The sequence below is a fragment of the Bos indicus genome, chromosome 19, assembly GCF_029378745.1.
Source record: "Bos indicus isolate NIAB-ARS_2022 breed Sahiwal x Tharparkar chromosome 19, NIAB-ARS_B.indTharparkar_mat_pri_1.0, whole genome shotgun sequence".
In the NCBI taxonomy this organism is placed as follows: Eukaryota; Metazoa; Chordata; class Mammalia; order Artiodactyla; family Bovidae; genus Bos; species Bos indicus.
Genome location: NC_091778.1, coordinates 53,112,494 through 53,131,152, shown reverse-complemented (window position 1 = coordinate 53,131,152; position 18,659 = coordinate 53,112,494). Strand labels below are relative to the sequence as shown.

Genomic DNA, 18,659 nt, shown 5'->3' with positions numbered 1-18,659 from the left:
TCTATTTAAACAATTGGAGAAATTATATAGAACTTAGATAGTAAAGAGACATGGTACCCCATAGTTTTAAGTCACATTAGTACATTGTAAATTGTGAATTCTAAAGAGAAGTTGAAGAGAGAGGGTCGCTGACTACCCTTTCCTATTTCCTCGCTGTCATTTAGTTGTGTCCCTGTATTTGGATTCCCTATACTTTCTAACCTTTGCCTTTTGAAATCATATGCTTATGTTTTTATTTCTATAATAGTTTTGTCAATAATCAGTCCTATCTTCTGGTTTTATTAATAGGTTCTTAGCTTCTTTGGACTTTCTTTTACCTCTGGACCTTCCCAACCTCTGTTATCTGTACTTTTATGATTATTCTCTAGTCTCTGAGCATAATTAACTCCCCATGAATACATACACTAAGAAGGTATGCCTAAAAAATGACAAATATTAAACTTCAGCTCCCTGATTATGACCACGTAAATACTGTTCATTGAATGGCTAACTAGGGTGCTGTGCTTTCCATTTTTACAATCGTTTGTTGCTTTGATTTTCCTGGAGATTGTCTTTCTTCTTGATTAGATCTTTAGCATTTCCACAGTTCCCAAATTTGCATGGGTAGCATTGAATCTCAAAATATGCCCCTCCCCAAAGTTTCTTCTTCTCCAGCCCTCCACCACCTGCTTCATCAGCTGTTTAAGACAGGCCTGCTCCAAAACTGTCTTCCCGGGAGTTCTCCTTCTTGTTCTTCTGGATGCATCCACTGTTTCCTAGATTCTACCTTTGTCTCTTTTCTCCTCAGTTTTCTCCTTTGTTCTGCTAGGGCAAATCCTCAAGTAGCAACCTAAGAAAGGATGTAATCTTTCTCAGACTTGAAGCACTTGTATTTAGACTGCTGTAAGTAATGAAGAATCTCACTTCTGCTTTCTAAACAAGTCACAGTTTGTCATTTTTGCTAGGAACTCTGAGGCAAATGATTTAATTATTCAGCTGTACCATCAGGGAACCAGGCTGTTTTTAGTCTTTCCACTCTGATGTTTTATCCTGATGCTTACAGCACATTCTTCCATTTTGAGGCTAGATGAGGAGGGGAAAGGGCAGAACCCTCACATCTGTCTCTTTGTTACTAAAGCAAATGAGACCTCTGCTCACTTGCTTTCGTGAGAATCTCATTGGCTAAAGCTAGGTCATATACGATGAGGTCAATCTCATTGGCTAAAGCTAGGTCATTTTCGTGAGAATCTCATTGGCTAAAGCTAGGTCATATACAGTCCCCCCACTCCACCCACCATATGGCATATGCTATTTATTGTCTTCATTCTGTCCACACTCATCATGGACAGTTTGAGTGTGGAGTTTTAGACTCTTTTCACGGAACAATCTCACCTTTACTTCTTATGGTAGGTGAGAAGGTGGACTTGAGAAGTCTGCCCAGTGGCCTTGTTGTAGCCATCACAAGAGTCCAGACGTCCAGCTACCTCCATTCATGATAAAAGCCAGAGGAGTATTTATATCCACCATATATACACAGTATGTACGTTGACAGAGAAAGAGAATCCAGGGTTTGTTTGTTTTTTTTTTTTTTTTTGGCAACAACTTTTATCTTGAATATAGAATCTTTGTAGCTCTAAGAGGAGACCAAATCTTAAAATGGATTCTCTTTGAAATGGTCTTTATCAAGTTTTTTCATCCATTAGTTCTGCTCCCAGTAGATACTTGCCATGAGCAGTTACGATCCTTCTCTTCACTGAAGACCACAGTGAAGCAGGGGTCAAGTCTTGGCCTTTCTCTCTCTCTCTGTGGAGGCAGAGAGGTGAGTTGATGTCCAGTGATGGGAAAAGGTGTGCCCTTCTTTTACAGAGATTGATGGGGTTGCGCTGTGTCCCTGTAAGACTTGATCCTGAGCATGACTGTCCTCACTGGTGTGGGACGGGAGCCCAGACAGTTTCTTGGTGGCAGCCATAGCAGTGGTGGGACGATGTCTTCCCCCAAGGACAGTTGACACACTTTGGGTGGGGGGTCTGCTATCGAGGCTCAGGCCATTACTGTGGTGGCTTCATTCTCTCCTCTTACTGTCTGTTCACACTTGACAGGGCTTTTCTCACAATACCTCCAAGCGAATCATGTTTTGTTTTTGGCCATGTCTCATGACATGCGGAATCTTAGTTTCCTAAACAGGGGTCGAACCCTTGCGCCCTGCAGTGGAAGCGTGGAATCTTAACCACAGGGCCACCAGGGAAGTACCAAGAATCATGTTTTGATCCAATATTTGGTTAACTTCTTTGTATGACCCGCTTCTGCTGGCTCCAGCAGTAGCATCCAGCAGCTCAGTACCTTGTCCAGCGGACACTCATTTTCACAGAAACAGGTGTGATCCTGCAGCATCACTGAATTCACAGTGACTTAAATACCCATTTGAAATCCTCTGTTCATACTGATATATGACATTATCTTCATGTAGTCATCACTGTGACTAAATTTTATGTCACATATGTAAATTAATGGTGAAAAAAATGTCTAACATCACACTTCAGGTTTCTTCAAAAAATGTTAAATGTGTATCCCATAGAACTAGAGAGTTCGTATTTTGCAACCTTGTGGTTCCTTTGCTACTATTGTAGACAGCACATCGTGTGGATGTCTGCGGAACTTGAAATAGAAGTTAACTCTGTGTTAAGGTTAATATTTATAGTGACAATGTCTGTCTATGGTTTTTGAGTGTCACAAGTTAATTCTAAGGTTATCTGTAGATAAGGAATATGTCTTGATGACTGCTTACTAAATGGAGCTTGTGTCTGTGAATTTGTGAGCATTCTCCATGGACTTGCTGTCGGGATGTTCACGCTACAGAGCAGGGTCCACCATGCTAACTCTACAGGGAGCTCAGGCTTGTCCATCTCTAGCTTTAACATTACAAGTGTTTTCAAGTCTCCCATTCTTTCTCTTCTGTAGCTTCATAATTACCATTTGTAGGTAGCAGGGAAACAAGAGGTCTGTGATGTTGATAACCTTATTTATTTTTTAATATATGGACTTTAAAAAGATGTCCTTTTTTTAAGTTACCTCCGGTATAAATTTGTGGGTTATTTGGGTTGTATAAATGAGTTATTTGGGTTGTTCTCCTTTCTCCAGAAGGCTTATGATGACTCCCTGTTGATTCTCATATTTAAGAATGAAGGGAGGCTACCCACTGTCGCTATGTGCCATGGAGGGCCAGGCAGGTGGGAGCTGGCTATCCTGGAGCACCCTTGCCCACAGTCCAGAGAGCATTCCTTCTCTGAGAGCCGGCGACTACACTAGCCACCCTAGTTTCCCCCAGACACATCAGTAACTCTCTTTAGAGAAGAGCACCTCCAGGTGCTTCCTAGGGCGGGGTGGTTGCAGGACGCCTGGCTTTAGGACATGGGTGAGTAGAAGGCCGTCCTGATGGCAGGTCTTCAGGTGAGCCCTGTCTTACCCCTGCACCACCTCAGGCTTCAGCAGTGAAGTGCCTCCCCCATTTGCTTCTCCACACACACGCTGAACAGGCCCTTTTTGAAATAAAGGCTGGTCAAGTTCACCCTTCTGTATCTTACATTCTATGTATAGTAAGCTGTAAGAATTGTTAGTGAACATTTTCAAAACAAATATTGGTAAGAAACCTATTATCTTGTTGAAACACTCCCCCCTCCACATTTGTAAATTTAGAAAAAATGCTGCCATTTCCACTTTTTTATAGGATAGTGAATGGGGGTTAACCTGTAAGCAAATACAGCAGAAACTCCTTTCACTGGGCTCCACACAGCCACCCACAGCCCCTTGCTGGAGAAGATGAAGCCATTATGGAAATGATGAGTGGAGGAGAAGGGTGGGCCTCCTAGGGTGCTGGGAGCTGGCTTGCTAACCAGAAAGTGGAAAGGGTCACAGAAAAGCACTGATAAGAAAAGCAGCCTCTCAAAGATCAGGACCCTTGCTGCCACTGAGAACTGGGAAGAGAAGAGGCCATGCAAGGTGGAAAGGCACCACCAGGGGAGGCCAGAGCACCTGGAGGCCTTAGCTGAGGGACATTACCTACCCTCTTTTATTTGTACAACCTTTTCTAGTTTGCAGAGCACTTTTACATTTAGTCCAGTCAGCCTGGGCAACAGAACATACATAAGCTGTCTCCAGACTCAGCTCCTGTGCACACCTTCCCTTTTATGATTTTTATGGGAACCTGCAGTTCTTTTCTCTTGGCACCTTGTACTGTTCCTAGTCCTGGAATTTGAAGACTTTGGGTAAAAGAAATGTGATTTCTCTGCATAAAAAATTCAGAAACCCTCACTACTGGTGGTATTAAATGAAATCCACAGACAAGCAAAGTGTATCATTAGTACAGTCAACTTTAAGGGTGTAACTAAAATTCTACTTCCTTGCACCTGAAATCTTTCTCAGATGACCTCATATAGCAAATTTTTATGCAATTCATTTGACAAAATAATTATGCCTTGTCTTATAGTATCTCTTCTATTGGTGTTGTCTGCTGTATTTATTAAACCTATTATGTAAACCTATCAAGAAAGCTTCATATGAAGTAGCTGTTTAGGAAACATTTACAGATTTGGTCTGATAAATAAATATACATTTGAATAAGCTACATTTATTTATCTTCCTTAGATATATCTATGATTCACTGAATATGTTTAATCTTTGATTGATTTGTATGAAATGTAAAAAGAAATAAAGGAAAAATTATTAACCCAAATCCATGAATATAGTACATTATTGCAGCTATCATAAAATTGGGAGCTTCTACAAGTTAAGTCTTAAGAGTTTAATGCTTTTTCCTAATTTAGTCTATTTTAAAACATGCCAGAAATCACTTAATATTTTGGACCACAGATCATGATCAGCACCATGGGATATTGGTGCAGGGTGCTGTGGTTCCTGGTAGGACTCATCTGCATGGCCTGACTTCCTATCACAGGAGGGCCCCCCTCTGTCAGCTGGAGGCCATGGAGATAAAGGCCTGATGTTCTCACGCAAAGGATCTGTGGTGGCACAGGCCACGGTGCTTCTGGTGGCAACCGGAAAAATGGCAGTACTCAGCTGGGTGGTCACAGAGCCATGCACAGGGAGAAGGGCAGGCGGGAAGTTACCAGCCCATTTGAGGGGAGGGACAAGAGGGTAAGTGATTTTTCTTAACATTGGGGTCAAAAGCAAGGAAAAGATATTAATTCTCATTACTCCTCTTCAACATTGTACAGTAAGACTTTTGCAAGGGGAAAAAACAGAAGGCACAGTCCTATCTGTTAAATATCAGTCACAGAGCTCTAATTGACACTGAACACTCCAACAGCAGCAGCAAAATACACAAGTGTCCATGAAACATCCATCAAGATAGATCCTGGGTCATAAAGCAAACCTCAACATATTTTAAATAATAGAAATCACACAGGCCTGCTCTTTGACCGTAGTAAAATCAACTAGAAGTCAATGATAGAAAGACAACAGAAAAATATCAGAAAAAAAAATTAACCTATAATTGACGGGTTAAAAATCTCAAGGGAAATAAAAGAAAGTACATTAACTGAATGAAAATGAATATATGTTAAAAAACTAAAAATAAAATTAATTTACTATATGATCCAGCAATCCCACTCCTGGACACATATCCAGAAAAACTCTAATTCAGAAAGACACATGCATCCCTATGTTCAAAACAGCACCATTTACAATAGCCAAGACATGGAAGCAGCCTAAATGTTTATTGACAGATGAATGAATAAAGATGTGGTATATATACAATAGAATATTACTCAGCCCTAAAAAGATGGAAATAATACCATTTATAGCAGCATGGTTCTAACTAGAGATTATCATACTAAGTGAAGTAAATCAGACTTGTATGCATGTGGATTCTAAAAAGTGACGCAAATGCACCTATCTATGAAACAGAAACAGACTCATGGACATAGAAGACAGACTTGTGGTTCCCAAGGGGTGGGAGGCTGGTGTTCGCAGATGTAAGCTGTTATATACAGAATGGTAAACAAGATCCTGCTGTGTAGCACAGGGAACTATACTCAGTGTGCTGTGATAAACCACAGCGGAAAAGAATATGAGAAAAAGAGTGTGTGTGTGTGTATGTATGTATAACTGAATCACTGTGCTGTACAGCAGAAAGTAACACAGCATTGTAAGTCAACTATATTTCAATTAAATAAACAGAAAAAAAGAAAAGAAATGTACAACCTGTCAGCATTGTTAAGAAACAGTGAAAGCAATTGAAAGGGAAATTTACAGCACTAGATCTTTATGTTAGAAAATAGGGAAAGTATCAAATGAATAATCTTAAATTCCTACCTGTCCTAGTCCATTTGGGCTACTGTAACAAAATACTACAGACTGGGTAGCTTCTAAACAACAGAGATTGATTTCTCAAAGTTCTGGAGGTTGGACAGACCAAGATCATGGTGCAGCTTGGTCAGGTGAGGGCCCTTTTCCTAGTTCATGGCCAGGCCTTCTTGCTGTGTCCTCATGTGGTGGAAGGGGTCAGGGAGCTGTCAGGCTGCTTTTTTTGTAAGGACACTAACCTCATTCAGCAGGGCTTCAGCCTCATAAATTAATCACCTCCCAAAGGTCCCACCTTCTTAGCACTGTCACCTCTGGGGGTTAGGATTTCAGCATATGAATTTGGGGGGAACATGTACATTCAGACCATAGCACCGCATCAAGATGGTTAAGTAAGGTAAAATGGTGCAGCCACTTTAGAAAACAGTCTGGCAGTTCCTCAAACGTTAAACCTGGAGCTGGAGATGACCCAGTAGTTCCATTCCTAGGTTTGTACCCTGGAGACTTGAAAACATGTGTCCACACAAAAACCTGTACGCAGATGCACAGCAGCATTGTTCACAGTAACCCCCAAACGTAAATGCTCTTTGTGATGTAAAGCATCGGAGAATTTTTGAGTTACCTTCTTTTAGTTGCTTCTCTTAAGAGTTAATTGGGGAGAAATTTCATTGTAATTTCTAACTAAGCATCTTTATTGAGTTATAGAATAATTATAGAGCATTTTAGAAACTGATTGCTAACAATGAAATGGCTTTAAAACAGTGGATGGTCCATTTAGGTAAGCTCTCAGGATAATCATGACAGACTATGCTGTGAAGCATGTTCTTTAGCTGCCCTTTGTGGGGAACATTGGGGGTTTCCCTATTATTGTTACAAGTCTTCTTGCAACAGAGTGACTCCCTCTGCTCTCTTGACCTAAATTTCAGTTTCCAGCAACTTGTTTTTAAATTATTAATGCTATTTAATATTTGATATATATAGAATTGAGGCTTTGCAGGTGGTGCTAGTGGTGAAGAATCCACCTGCCAGTGCAGGAGATGCAAGAGACATGGGTTCGATCCCTGGGTCAGGAAGATCCTTTGGAATAGAAAATGGCAACCTGGAGCAGGATTCTTGCCTGGAAAATTCCATGGACAGAGGAGCCCGGTGGACTACAGTCCGTGGGCCTGCAAAGAGTCAGACATGACGAAGTGACTGACTCCACACACACACACACACATAGAGAATTATATAAATTATATATTAAAAATTACTACTTCCACTTTTTATCTGCTATTTTTAGTACAGTATTTGATGCGTGATAGATGTTCCATTAATATCTTAATGGGCTTAATATCATAATGAGCTGGGCAAGCAATACCTGATCTGTTTACAGATCTTAATCTCTCTCTGAACTTTGCAAAAATGTTCACTGTAAGTAGGGGTTACTGAGTTGAGAATAAAAGTTGCTTTAAGCTAGAACTGGAATTATTACCAAGTAGATGTTATTTTCAGAAAGCTGCTTGTTAAAGACGCCTCTGAAATTATTGGTGCCTTTATCGAGTTGTCTCTTAACATGTATACATATATGGAGAAAAGAAGCAGCATGATGGCAGAGGTTTATTTAGGAAATGAGAGATTCAGGTGCTGCCCCAGCGACCCCCAGCCCCTCCAGCCGTGCTTCTGGAGCGAGTGATTCCAGGCCTTGTGTGAGCCGCTTGGCCAGCCTTCCCATGAGCTCTGAACGCACGAGCACTACATTATCCACACGTGTAGAAGAGGTAGCAGATGTCTCTCTTGGATCTGGTTGCTGTGTATCGCATTGAGGGTTTTTCTGGATCCTTCCCAAATCCTCCAGAAGGCTCTAGTGAGCTTTTAACGAAGAAAGTTCTTTTGGTGTTTGAGCCTCTGGGTTCCCCAGGAGAAGCCCCTTTGGGTACAAGTACATCTGGGGTGTGCCTTGCAGGGTGAGTGGCGGCTCCCAGCTGGACCAGCTTCTTTACTTGGGTGCCTTTGAAAAGTTCTCTGAATCACTAGTAGTTAGCTTTACATGCAGGCTATTTATTATTCCAAGACGAATTTCAGTTAAAAGGTCAATATCTTAGATAAATACAAAACCAAAACAATATACAGGAAATAGCTCACCTGTTAAAATAATTTGTTTTTGTTTGTTTGTTGTTTTCCTGGGTTAGAAGCTTAAAAAAATAAATTGTTGGTGGAATCCTTTGTTTTGAATGTCATTTTTACAAAATGTTACTGACTCTAATTAACCCCAGTGCAGCTCTCATCTGCCTTCTGAGTGCCTAGTGGTGACGACAGGTCTGAAATGAGTCCTCAGGGGACTTTTACTGTGTGTTACCATACTTCAGATTATCTGCAGCCACACTTGGTGCTTTCTGCCAATAATACACCAGCATACTTCAAGGAGCTTGTTTAAGAAATCAGGGTTTCTATCAATGACCATTTTGAATGGGGAAATTTAGTTTCCAATGGACTTGGGATGAAGATATTTCTGCATCGTCTTCCCGTCTCCTGGGGCTCCACTGCCTCAGGTACTTTGCGAGGCTCCGGGCGAAGTGCCCGTGGACCACGAGGTGCAGCCTGAGGCAGGTCTAACACAGAGGCACTGAGCAGACTTGCTGCCCAACAGCACCGCCTGGCTCTGTCGGGGCATCGGGGGACAGGGCACGAACCTCCTGACCCCTGCGGAAGTCTCCTTAAGCCCACCGAGCACCCTTGTCTCCGCTTGGGGCCCTCTGTCTTGAGAGAAAGATGGCCTTGATGTGACAGACTGCTTCACTTCAGAGAGCCTGAGTCTGCAGAAGCTCAGTGACAGGCAACAGTGAAGGTGGAAGGCCTGTGGCCAGTGGACCTGCTCTTCGGTTCTCAGAAAGTAAATTTACTGTGGAAGCAGATTAGAGACAGAGAAGTTGAAACTAGCACGACAGCATTTGAGAATATTGAATCTAGCTTTTACATAAACAACTCTTTCTTCCTAAGTCGTTGCTTGTGGTCTCTCATCTGTGCCCGTTAGTGGTAATGCTCACGAGATGCATATGTGTCAGCTTCAGTCCCAGGCCGCCTCTCCAATGCCCCTTTCACTGTTCGGAGCTGTGCCCTCCATGCCCTTTCCGGAGCCCGACCCATTGCCGCTGTCATCCTCCCCCTGAACTGGGGAGGACATGCTTCCACAGAGCACGCGAGTGGAGCACTTCCGGCAGCCTCCCCTGACTCTGACACATCTGCAGCCTCCACGTCTTTCCGCATGACTCAGGTCTGATGAGCCGCAGACCCACACGGCACCCAGACCCGTCATCCTTCCTAGCGGGTTGTCACAGCAGACCTGGAAACTAATTTCCTGTGTGGAGCAGGTTGCTTCACTGGTGCTATTTTAGATCGTAGCGCCGGAGCCAAGGAGAAGATTAAACGTGATTCTGCCTTCCCTTTTCTCTGTACTTTAAAAAAACGCACTCTGGTAATGGTTGTACAACGTGAGTTGTACCTAATGCTACTGACCGTACAAACAAAATGGATAAGACGGTAAGTTTTATATTGTGTGTATTTTGCCACAATAATTTAAAAAAAAAACCATTCCTCGAGAAATTGCCTTTTTTATTTTGTTTTAAGTATACTAGAATTTGATGTGTATTCTGGACTTGCTATTCCTATAGCAGAAGGGATTATTAATAGAAATACAACTTTTACTGCCTTCCATTTGAGAAATAAAACAAGGTTTTATCCACATTAATAATGACAACACTTTACATGTCATAATCTATGGTAGGGATATATGAGTGAACACAGCTTTGTGTGTATACCTTACAAAGTGCACCTGAGCATGCTCTTAGGCCCAGCTCCTGCAGAGCATGCATGTTAGTGTCATAGGTGTGGTGTGGGTGCAGGAGGGCCCCCATGGGATGAGGTAGGGGAGACTTCAGCTCAGGACCAGCCTCCCCACCCATGACCAGGACTCTGCCGGTGACTGGCAATTCCCATCATTTCTTGGGGTCTCGGTTTCCTCATTGTAAAAGATCTTTTAAAATGGAAAGAAAACTTACCTCGTGGGAATGTTGTAAAAAAGCAAATGAAATAGCAAATGTGAAATAAACAGTCATGCAGAGGGGATTCTTAGTAAGGAGCAAAACCTGAGAAGCATAAACATTCTTTTCAAGTTGGGAACCAAGCACGTAGCCATCAGCGATTAAAAATTGCACTTTCCTGCCCCATCTGCCCACCTGGCACCATCATCACCTGAAACCCCAGCACCTGGTTTTCATGGAGCTCCCCCGCCCCCGGCCTTTATAACCCAAGAGTCCTTGCATAACAAGTGATTTGGGGCTGGAGCTAACGATCATCTCCAGGAGAGGATCCGACAGCTGGGCCTCTTTTTGGGGAACTTGGCCTGGAACCCCTCAGCCTTAAGCCTCAGTCGACAGACCCTTTCCTTTGTGTCATATTTCTGGCTTAGTCTCTAGTTGTGGACAATGGCTAAGCCACTCTCCTTCCTGTCCCCCTGCAGGTCGCTGCTATTAACCCAAACCACCCACTGGCCCAGATGCCTTTGCCCCCGTCTATGAAGAACTGCATTCAGCTGGCAGCCTGTGAGGCCAACGAGCTCCTGCCCATGATCCCCGACCTCCCAGCTGACCTGTTCACATCATGCCTCACCACCCCCATCAAAATCGCCCTGCGCTGGTAAGTGGCGCCTGCCTCAAATCCCAGCAACCTCACTTGCCTGGGGCTTGCCATGGGGACCCAAGGAATCTACCTGACTCTGGTGGACCAAGTTCCAGGCATGAACTCAGGACTCCGAGTGGATGCTGGGGATTTCCTCTCAGGGCTCAGGATGCGCTTTCCCCCAGGTCAGGTGTGTGCATGATTTCTAGGAGCTCCCTGTCTGTATCTTGGCTAACTGAGGTGGTGTCCTCAGTACCAAGGTGGGTCATGCTGAAAAGTGGACTTTCTTTAAAAAAAAAAAGCTTCTCTAGTTATATAATTCTTTGCTCGAGTTGAAGTAGAATATTTCATATTACTTCCCTACCATCACTCTTTTGAGAAGTTCAAAGCTCTTGTGACTGTGACTGAGGAAATACGTGGGCTATTCCAGGATGGTAGAAGCTGCATGTAAGGCCCTCTGTCCCTGGCAGGACTCACAGTGGAATGTGTGTGCTTCCTGCCTCCAAGTCCAACTTTGTCCCTTAGACCGTCTTGCTCCCATTTAATATCTGCCTTTCCATTTTATGTTTTGCTGGAAACCATATACATGAAGGTAAGTAGCCCTTGGTGAGCCACAGGCAGGACGGTGCAGCCGTGTGGGTTCACTGGACTCTGTGGGGGCTTCTTCCTCAACTTCCTGCCAGGGTGTCCTAACCCCACCAGACACACGGGGTCCTGCTTCCTTCCCCACAGCCCTGGAGAAAGTACTGAGACAGGAGAGGACTCTAGGGGCAGCAACATGGTGCTCAACCCTTTGGGAGGCCCCTTGAGTGACTGTAGCCTGGGTGGGGGTCGGGACATGAAGTTGCCTCCAATGGCTGGTTTGATGAGAACTTGGACTTGCAGCTTTGCCTCTGTTGCAGCATCGGGTTGACACACAGCGCCTGGAAGAGGGCATCTGCCTCCCACTCCACCCCATCCCTCTCAAGTCCCAGCTGTGGGTCTCTCCAAGGAGAAGCCTTTTCTAGCTCAGCTGATCCCTAAGGAGCTAGAGGAGAAGGAGCGGGGTGATGGGCAGTGGCCCCAGCTGCCGAGCCCACTCCACAGCTCAGCCCACTCAGACAGGGCCTGACTTCGGCCGCTCCTCCACTGCACCTCAAAAAGCAGAATGCATGTGGCCAAAGTGTACCCCGAGGGACCTCACCCATGGAAGAAAGAGAGCTGAGCTAGCCTTCTTGTGAGGCAGGACTATTGTCATCAAGAACAGTCATCAAGTGTGACGGGAGGTGAAGGGAGGAAGATGCTGATAACACAGTGAGACTACGAACCAGGGATGTTGAAAAGAATCCCATAGAGACACAGGTGGGAGGACACAATGGATGGGATTCCTACTAGGAGGGGGTGGCTGTTGCCTATTAGCATGTTGGGAGATTACAGCAAGGAGCTGGGTGCTGGGGGAGGCAGCAGAGGGAGAGAGGTGGAAAAGCAGGAGACGTGGAGGTAGAAGCTCCCATGTGGAGAGAGAAGGCGAATGAGGCAGAGCTGGAAATACCTGAAGCCAGTGCTGACACTGGCTTCATCCAGAGGCTTCCCCAGTTCATCCAGAGGGTCGGGCTGACAGGAGAGGAGGAAAGCAGGGACCTACCCTCCGGTGAGGCTGAGGCAGCCATACCCACACTGCCTCAGAGCATCACTCCTTTGCTCCGTGGGCACGCTCCTGCCCTTGACTGTAGGTCTTTTCGTTCTTTCATTTGTGAATTTTTATATTTAATTCTCTGTACTCTGTGATCATTGTCAGAAAAGGTTTATGGTGCCATTTAACATGACCTCAGGAAGATCTATGGTCCAGATAGCTCAGGAGCCGTTCATTTTATTCATTGTCCAAGAATAATTTACTAAATACCACCAGTGTACTTAAAACCCATGTTAAGCACTATAGGCAGTGCAAAGAACCATTGCCCTCAAAAATTTATGGTCTCGTTGAGGAGACAAGATGTGGCCTGAAAATTCATTATTTAAATGAGTGCTTCCTGCCAGACAAGGAAATCTGAACATTTCAGGCCATCCACGAGCAAGGGTATGGCACTAAGGGCTGTTTCTGTTTCCAGAGGACAGAGGGGCCAAGGGGATAAGGGAGGACTTCTTGGAAGAGAGGGAAACTGAGTCTGGGTCTAGGCAGATGGTGCGACTTGAAGGGGAACAGAGAACACACAGGCAGGTGACTTCTCATACACAAACGTGGGTCAGTAGAGGACGGCGTCCAGAGGGGTGACATGAGGTCAGAGGGTGGGCTGACATCAGAGGGTGGACTGCCTTGATGTTGGCTTAAGGACCTTGGCTCTTCTAGGTCTGGCTGGGGGAGGCGTTAATGTGGGGAAATGACTTACGAATACTGTTTAAGATAATCTATGTAAGGATGGGGAGACCTTGGTCAGATGAGACCTTTATCACAGCAGTGTGGTCAGGATTCAAACTACAGCGGGAGGGTAGAAACGGCCATAAGCTCCATGGCCGGAACACCCACAGAGGCACCCACAAATCTGCGGTGAAACCGGCCTCATCCCCACTCATTTTCCTGCTCCTGCCTGTGGATTTCCTGTCCTTACTGCTCCAAAGCTGACGGCGCACACCAGCTCTGCTCCAGGACCTGGGCTGGGTGCTGTGTCAGAACGGGCTGTGAGTAGAAGGGCAGGAATGGGTGAGGGAAGCAGCAGGAAGAGCATAGACAGGCCTTCCGCTCTCGCCACTCCCCACCTTGCTGCCAGGGCAGCGAGTTGATTTGTTTCTCCCCCACACTGCCTCCGCCCAGGCTGCAGCCCTGTGGTCCTCCACCAGTCAGGAGGGCCAGACGTCCCTTCACTGGCAGCTGTGGGTTCCTACCCTTGGGTCAGGCAGCAGGCTTTCACTCCACCATGATGTGAGGCATTGTCTTGGTACCTACCTGAAATCCTCTTTCGGAGTTAATATAGAATTAAAATTTTTAAACTAAGCATTCAGTAGGAAGCACAGTGAAAAGCGAATGAAACTAATATGGTTACCACAGAATGGACTTTGACATCAATACATCACGACTGTGGGTGTTGGTCGTCAGATAAGCACTGCCTGGAATGATTAAGCAGAGTCCCAGGTGGGAAGATCTTTTTACAATTAACCACTTTCTGCATATTGAGGAGTAGAAATTGGATTGAACATAACATTTCACTGAGTGTTCTTAGCCTATGAATAGCAATAAACCATATTCATTGGAAGAATTGTCAAGGGAAACGGTGTACTTCTTTGTAACAGCTGAGTTAAAGAAAAATGCCAGCCTTTTTTTTTTTACATGGAGAAAGGAGATAGTTTGTCAGATAATACTTACATTTTTAGGGTCAAGGATTTCTTAAAAGTCAGTTTAATATTTTCCAATGAAAAATGGGATATACATTCTTTGTAGAAAATTTACTAAAAAATAAAAAAGAAGGAAAATGTAAAAAAGATTTTACCATCATTACCACAGTTAGTGTTAACTTTTTAGTTAAAAAGTTTTTTTTTCTGTGTTTGTTTTTCGTTGATGCAATCAGACTGAATTTTCAATTTCATATACTTAAATCTTAGCATAACAAACTTATTTATCCTTGGCCACTATAAACTCTTGGTAAATGTCATTTGTAGTGATTGCATAACATTTCGCTGTATTGATGTTCTGTTTTATTTAAACAAGTACAGGGCTTTAGTAATCCTATTTACTTAGGATTCAGGTATATAAAAGTAGGATAGCTCAAACTAGCTCTAGAATAGTGGTCCATGGACTTTTTCTATGAAGGGCCGGATTTTAAATATTTTAGGCTTTGTGAGCTCAGGGGTCCCAGCTCTATTAACATAGCATGAAAGAATCACAGACAGTATGTAAACAAATGAGCATGACATGACTATTCCAATAAAACTTTACTTACAAAAGCAAGTAATGGGCCAGATTTGGCCTGGGAACCATAGTTTGGCAACCCTTGCTTTTAATGGAAACAGGGACTTCCCTAGTAGTCCAGGGACTAAGACTTTGTGGGGGCCCATATTCAATCCCTGGTCAGAGCTAGATACTGCATGCAGCAACTAAGAGCTGACATGTAATAAATAAAGGATCCCACATATGGCAACAAAGATCAAAGATCCTATGTGCTGCAACTAAGACCTGGCACAACCAAATGAATAAATTAAAAAAAAAATGGAACCAGGATTTTACCTAAAAATGACTGCTGCACTTACCTATTTGTCAAGGAACCTGAGCAATAAATAACCTAGGAAATAGCTTTGCTCAGGAACATTCCTGTATAACTAAGAGGATGGTTTTCACTATACTCATACAAGGCATAGTTGCTGAAGAAAGTCATATGCCTTATAAACAGGATATAGCCTTACTTTGTATGTACATAACACATGTATGTATATTTAATGCCAGATGTGCTTATAAATCTTATTTGATGAAGTAGTTGTCAGAATACATCATTCTCTGATTTTTGTTTCATTTCCTTCTTAATCTTCTTCATATCAGAAACTGATAATATCAGTAACTCTGAAGTGAGCAATTACATTACTCTCCTTATAAATGATTTCCTTACTATATACTTCCATATAGTATGAGTCCAAGAAATGTTTCTTTTTTTCTTTAGGCTGTTTTCTACTTACTAGATTGAATGGCAGAATACCATTTTAAATTTACTATGGATATATTTGTGTGCTCCTGAAATTATAACTCAGTGGTGCTTAATTTGCTGTGGGACTTGCTGTTAAATAGATTGATGCCCATCGCATTATGTGGCATGCAGTTGTATTGTCTGTTAATGAAAATGGCAGACATTATCTTGAATTGAATAGAGGTCAAGAAATGTGTTTCCTTCCTTTCAATTGAGTGATCTAAGGAGTTTAAATGTTAATGGCATAGTATTAATGTGTATTTGTCAGTGTGGGAAGTCTGGTCTTCATCTTTGCCCAGTGCGAGAGGCAGCTGCACAGACACCCTGCCCTGCAGCTGTTCTTGAGGTCCTGCATTGTCCATCCAGCCCAGCCCTTCGCTGTGTCCTGCTTGTCTCACTGCAGGCTGTTGCTTTGTATTTTGTGACACTTGTGGCATTTGCTTTGTATTTTGTCCTGAAGACTCAACCAAGAATCAGTCAGAATTGCTTTCAGAAACATTAATTCTTGCTAGCGTTTGATACTGGGATTCACCATTTATTCTCCGTACTGCTGCTGCTAAGTCGCTTCAGTCATGTCTGACTCTGTGCGACCCCATAGATGGCAGCCCACTAGGCTCTGCTGTCCCTGGGATTCTCCAGGCAAGAACACTGGAGTGGCTTGCCATTTCCTTCTCCAATGCATGAAAGTGAAAAGTGAAAGTGAAGTCACTCAGTCGTGTCCGACTCCTAGCGACCACATGGACTGCAGCCTACCAGGCTCCTCCATCCATGGGATTTTCCAGGCAAGAGTACTGGAGTGGGGTGCCATTACCTTCTCCGTATTCTCTGTACAATTTTCTCAAATACAACTTCTCTGCTGGAGAGCAAACTTATTCTGCCTACCTATTGAATTGGTGCTTTCTGTTTTGTCATCTTTTTCAGCTTCTTATAAAAACTGAATTAAAATGACTTCCTTATTTCTTATGTTTCAGGGCAGTTGATTTAGATACAGTCATGAATGAAATTTTCTTACCAATTTACTTTGTAGTAATGTCACACTTTGGGTTGTAGACCTTGTAATAAACTTAATTTGGGGTTTAGTTAAACTTTTTTTTTTTTTTTAATCTAGAGGCCCTGACATTGTGGCCATAACTGTAATTTGGCCCTGCTGTGTAAAGCCCAGGAGAACTTCAGGGTAATTTCCAGTCCTTAGGTTATGTAATTTGTCATGTGCCCACTCTGAGGAAAATATTTTTTCTCCCCCAACTAGACAATGTACTCTCATTGTTCCTGTCTCTGACATACACTCAATTAAGATGAATATCATAATGTATTGTAATAGAGCTCCTTTTAAAAAAAGTTGACATGCTGAAACCTGATTTATGCTGCTGAGAAACAAATTGGACCAGACAGGATGGCACAGGCTGCTCACTCCCTCCCCTGAGCTCAGTCCTCGGGCTGCCAGAGAAGAGTAAGATTGATGGGTCCTCCAGCGAGTCCACTCAACGAGTCAGAAACAGTGTGGAGCCCTTGATGGCTGATACTGTTGAGGGTGGGGAGTGGAGCGGGTGAAGACCAGAAGGTGCAGGCGAGGGCAGGCAGGGGGCGGGTCCTCAGGTGTGCACGTGGTCCTTTCCCTCATTGCCGTGGATGGTGCAACTTGCCTGCCATGTCTGGAGCTCAGTGGGAAGGAAAGAAACAAGGTGTACTACATCTGCTTTGTAGGAAAATATACGCCTATAAAAATCAAGAGCACTACACCATAGAAGAGTAATTCAGAGTGAGAATAAGCATACCTGAAGTGATAAGAGAGAATATTGGAACTAGGAAGAAATACGAAAGATTAGTTGGAGATATGGGTCATTAAAAATATAATTGATGAAGTAAAGAATTTAGGGGGTAGATTGAAAGGTAGCCTTATGAATATTACTAAAGGACAGATTAGAGAACTGGAAGACTGGATTGAGGAGTTCCCACCAGAGAGATAGAGATGGAAAGAGTGAATGACCAGAAAGGTAGAAGTTTGAATATCTGAGATACTGATCATGAAAATTATGTATAGGTTTAGGTCTCACTGTGTTAGTGATAACCACCAAAAGAATGAAAATAGAATATATCATGTTCACATGAGAAGAGAGAATTTCTTCTCTCCAAAAGAAGGTAGAAAAAGAAAAGCAAGGTAAATAGAAAATGTGAAATAAGATGTCTGGAATAAGTTTTGAAATGAAAGTGATTAGTTAGTTCTTAGTGAGTTGAATTCACCTCTCAAAGGACAGTGATTTTCATGTTGCATAAAAATTATCATGATACAGCATGTATCACAGGATTTGTGTTTAAAACAAAATATTTGAGAGGTTGAAAATCAAAGGATGAAAGAGGAGAAATAGAAACCAAAAAAGAAAAAAAGCTGGAGGAACAATTTTGATCTGCATCAAAGAAGAATCTGAGATTAAAAAAATATTGAAAGGACAAAGAAAAATGTTTTATTGTGGTAAAAAGAGTAGACAGTCAAGAAGATACTCTGATCGTGGCTTTATATGCATCAAACAGTATGGCCTTGAAACATGTAAGATGGGAACCAAAAAGACTCTGGGTAGAAGTGAATAAACCAGGAATGTAGGTGCTGAGACTTAAGTACATAAAAAGTAAGAAAAATAGTTTAGATTTTTTTAATAGCAGGATTAATTAAGTCTAATGGAGGCATATAGGACCATATACCCAACAGGCAGAGAACTGAGCATAGGTGGACCATTCACAAACAAAAACTGTGTACCAGACTCCAAAGAAAGCTGTAATGATCCCAAAGAATTGATACCATGTAAAATCTATTCTCAGACCACCATACAATAGAGTTGGAGCATGATAATGAAAAGAAAGCGAAAGTGTTAGTCACTCAGTCGTGTCTGACTCTGTGACCATAGTGACTGTAGCCCGCCCACCAGGCTCCCCTGTCTGTGGAGTTCTCCAGGCAAGAATACTGGAGTGGGTAGCCATTCACTTCTCTGAGGGAATCTTCCCAACCCAGGGATCAGACCTGGTCTCCCTGCATCACAGGCAGATTCTTTACTGTCTGAGTCACCA

General features: G+C 43.1%; 1 protein-coding gene across 3 annotated transcripts in view; it reads left to right on the top strand.

The window, feature by feature from the left end:
• Positions 1–18,659, top strand: part of RPTOR (regulatory associated protein of MTOR complex 1) — a 323,106-nt gene that overhangs the window by 154,936 nt on the left and 149,511 nt on the right. For all 3 annotated transcript variants that reach the window (XM_019981168.2, XM_019981167.2, XM_070774383.1), the window contains exon 6: positions 10,796–10,971. In XM_019981168.2, coding sequence (XP_019836727.2) covers positions 10,796–10,971 — 176 coding nt within the window. The remainder of the gene's footprint in view (positions 1–10,795; positions 10,972–18,659) is intronic.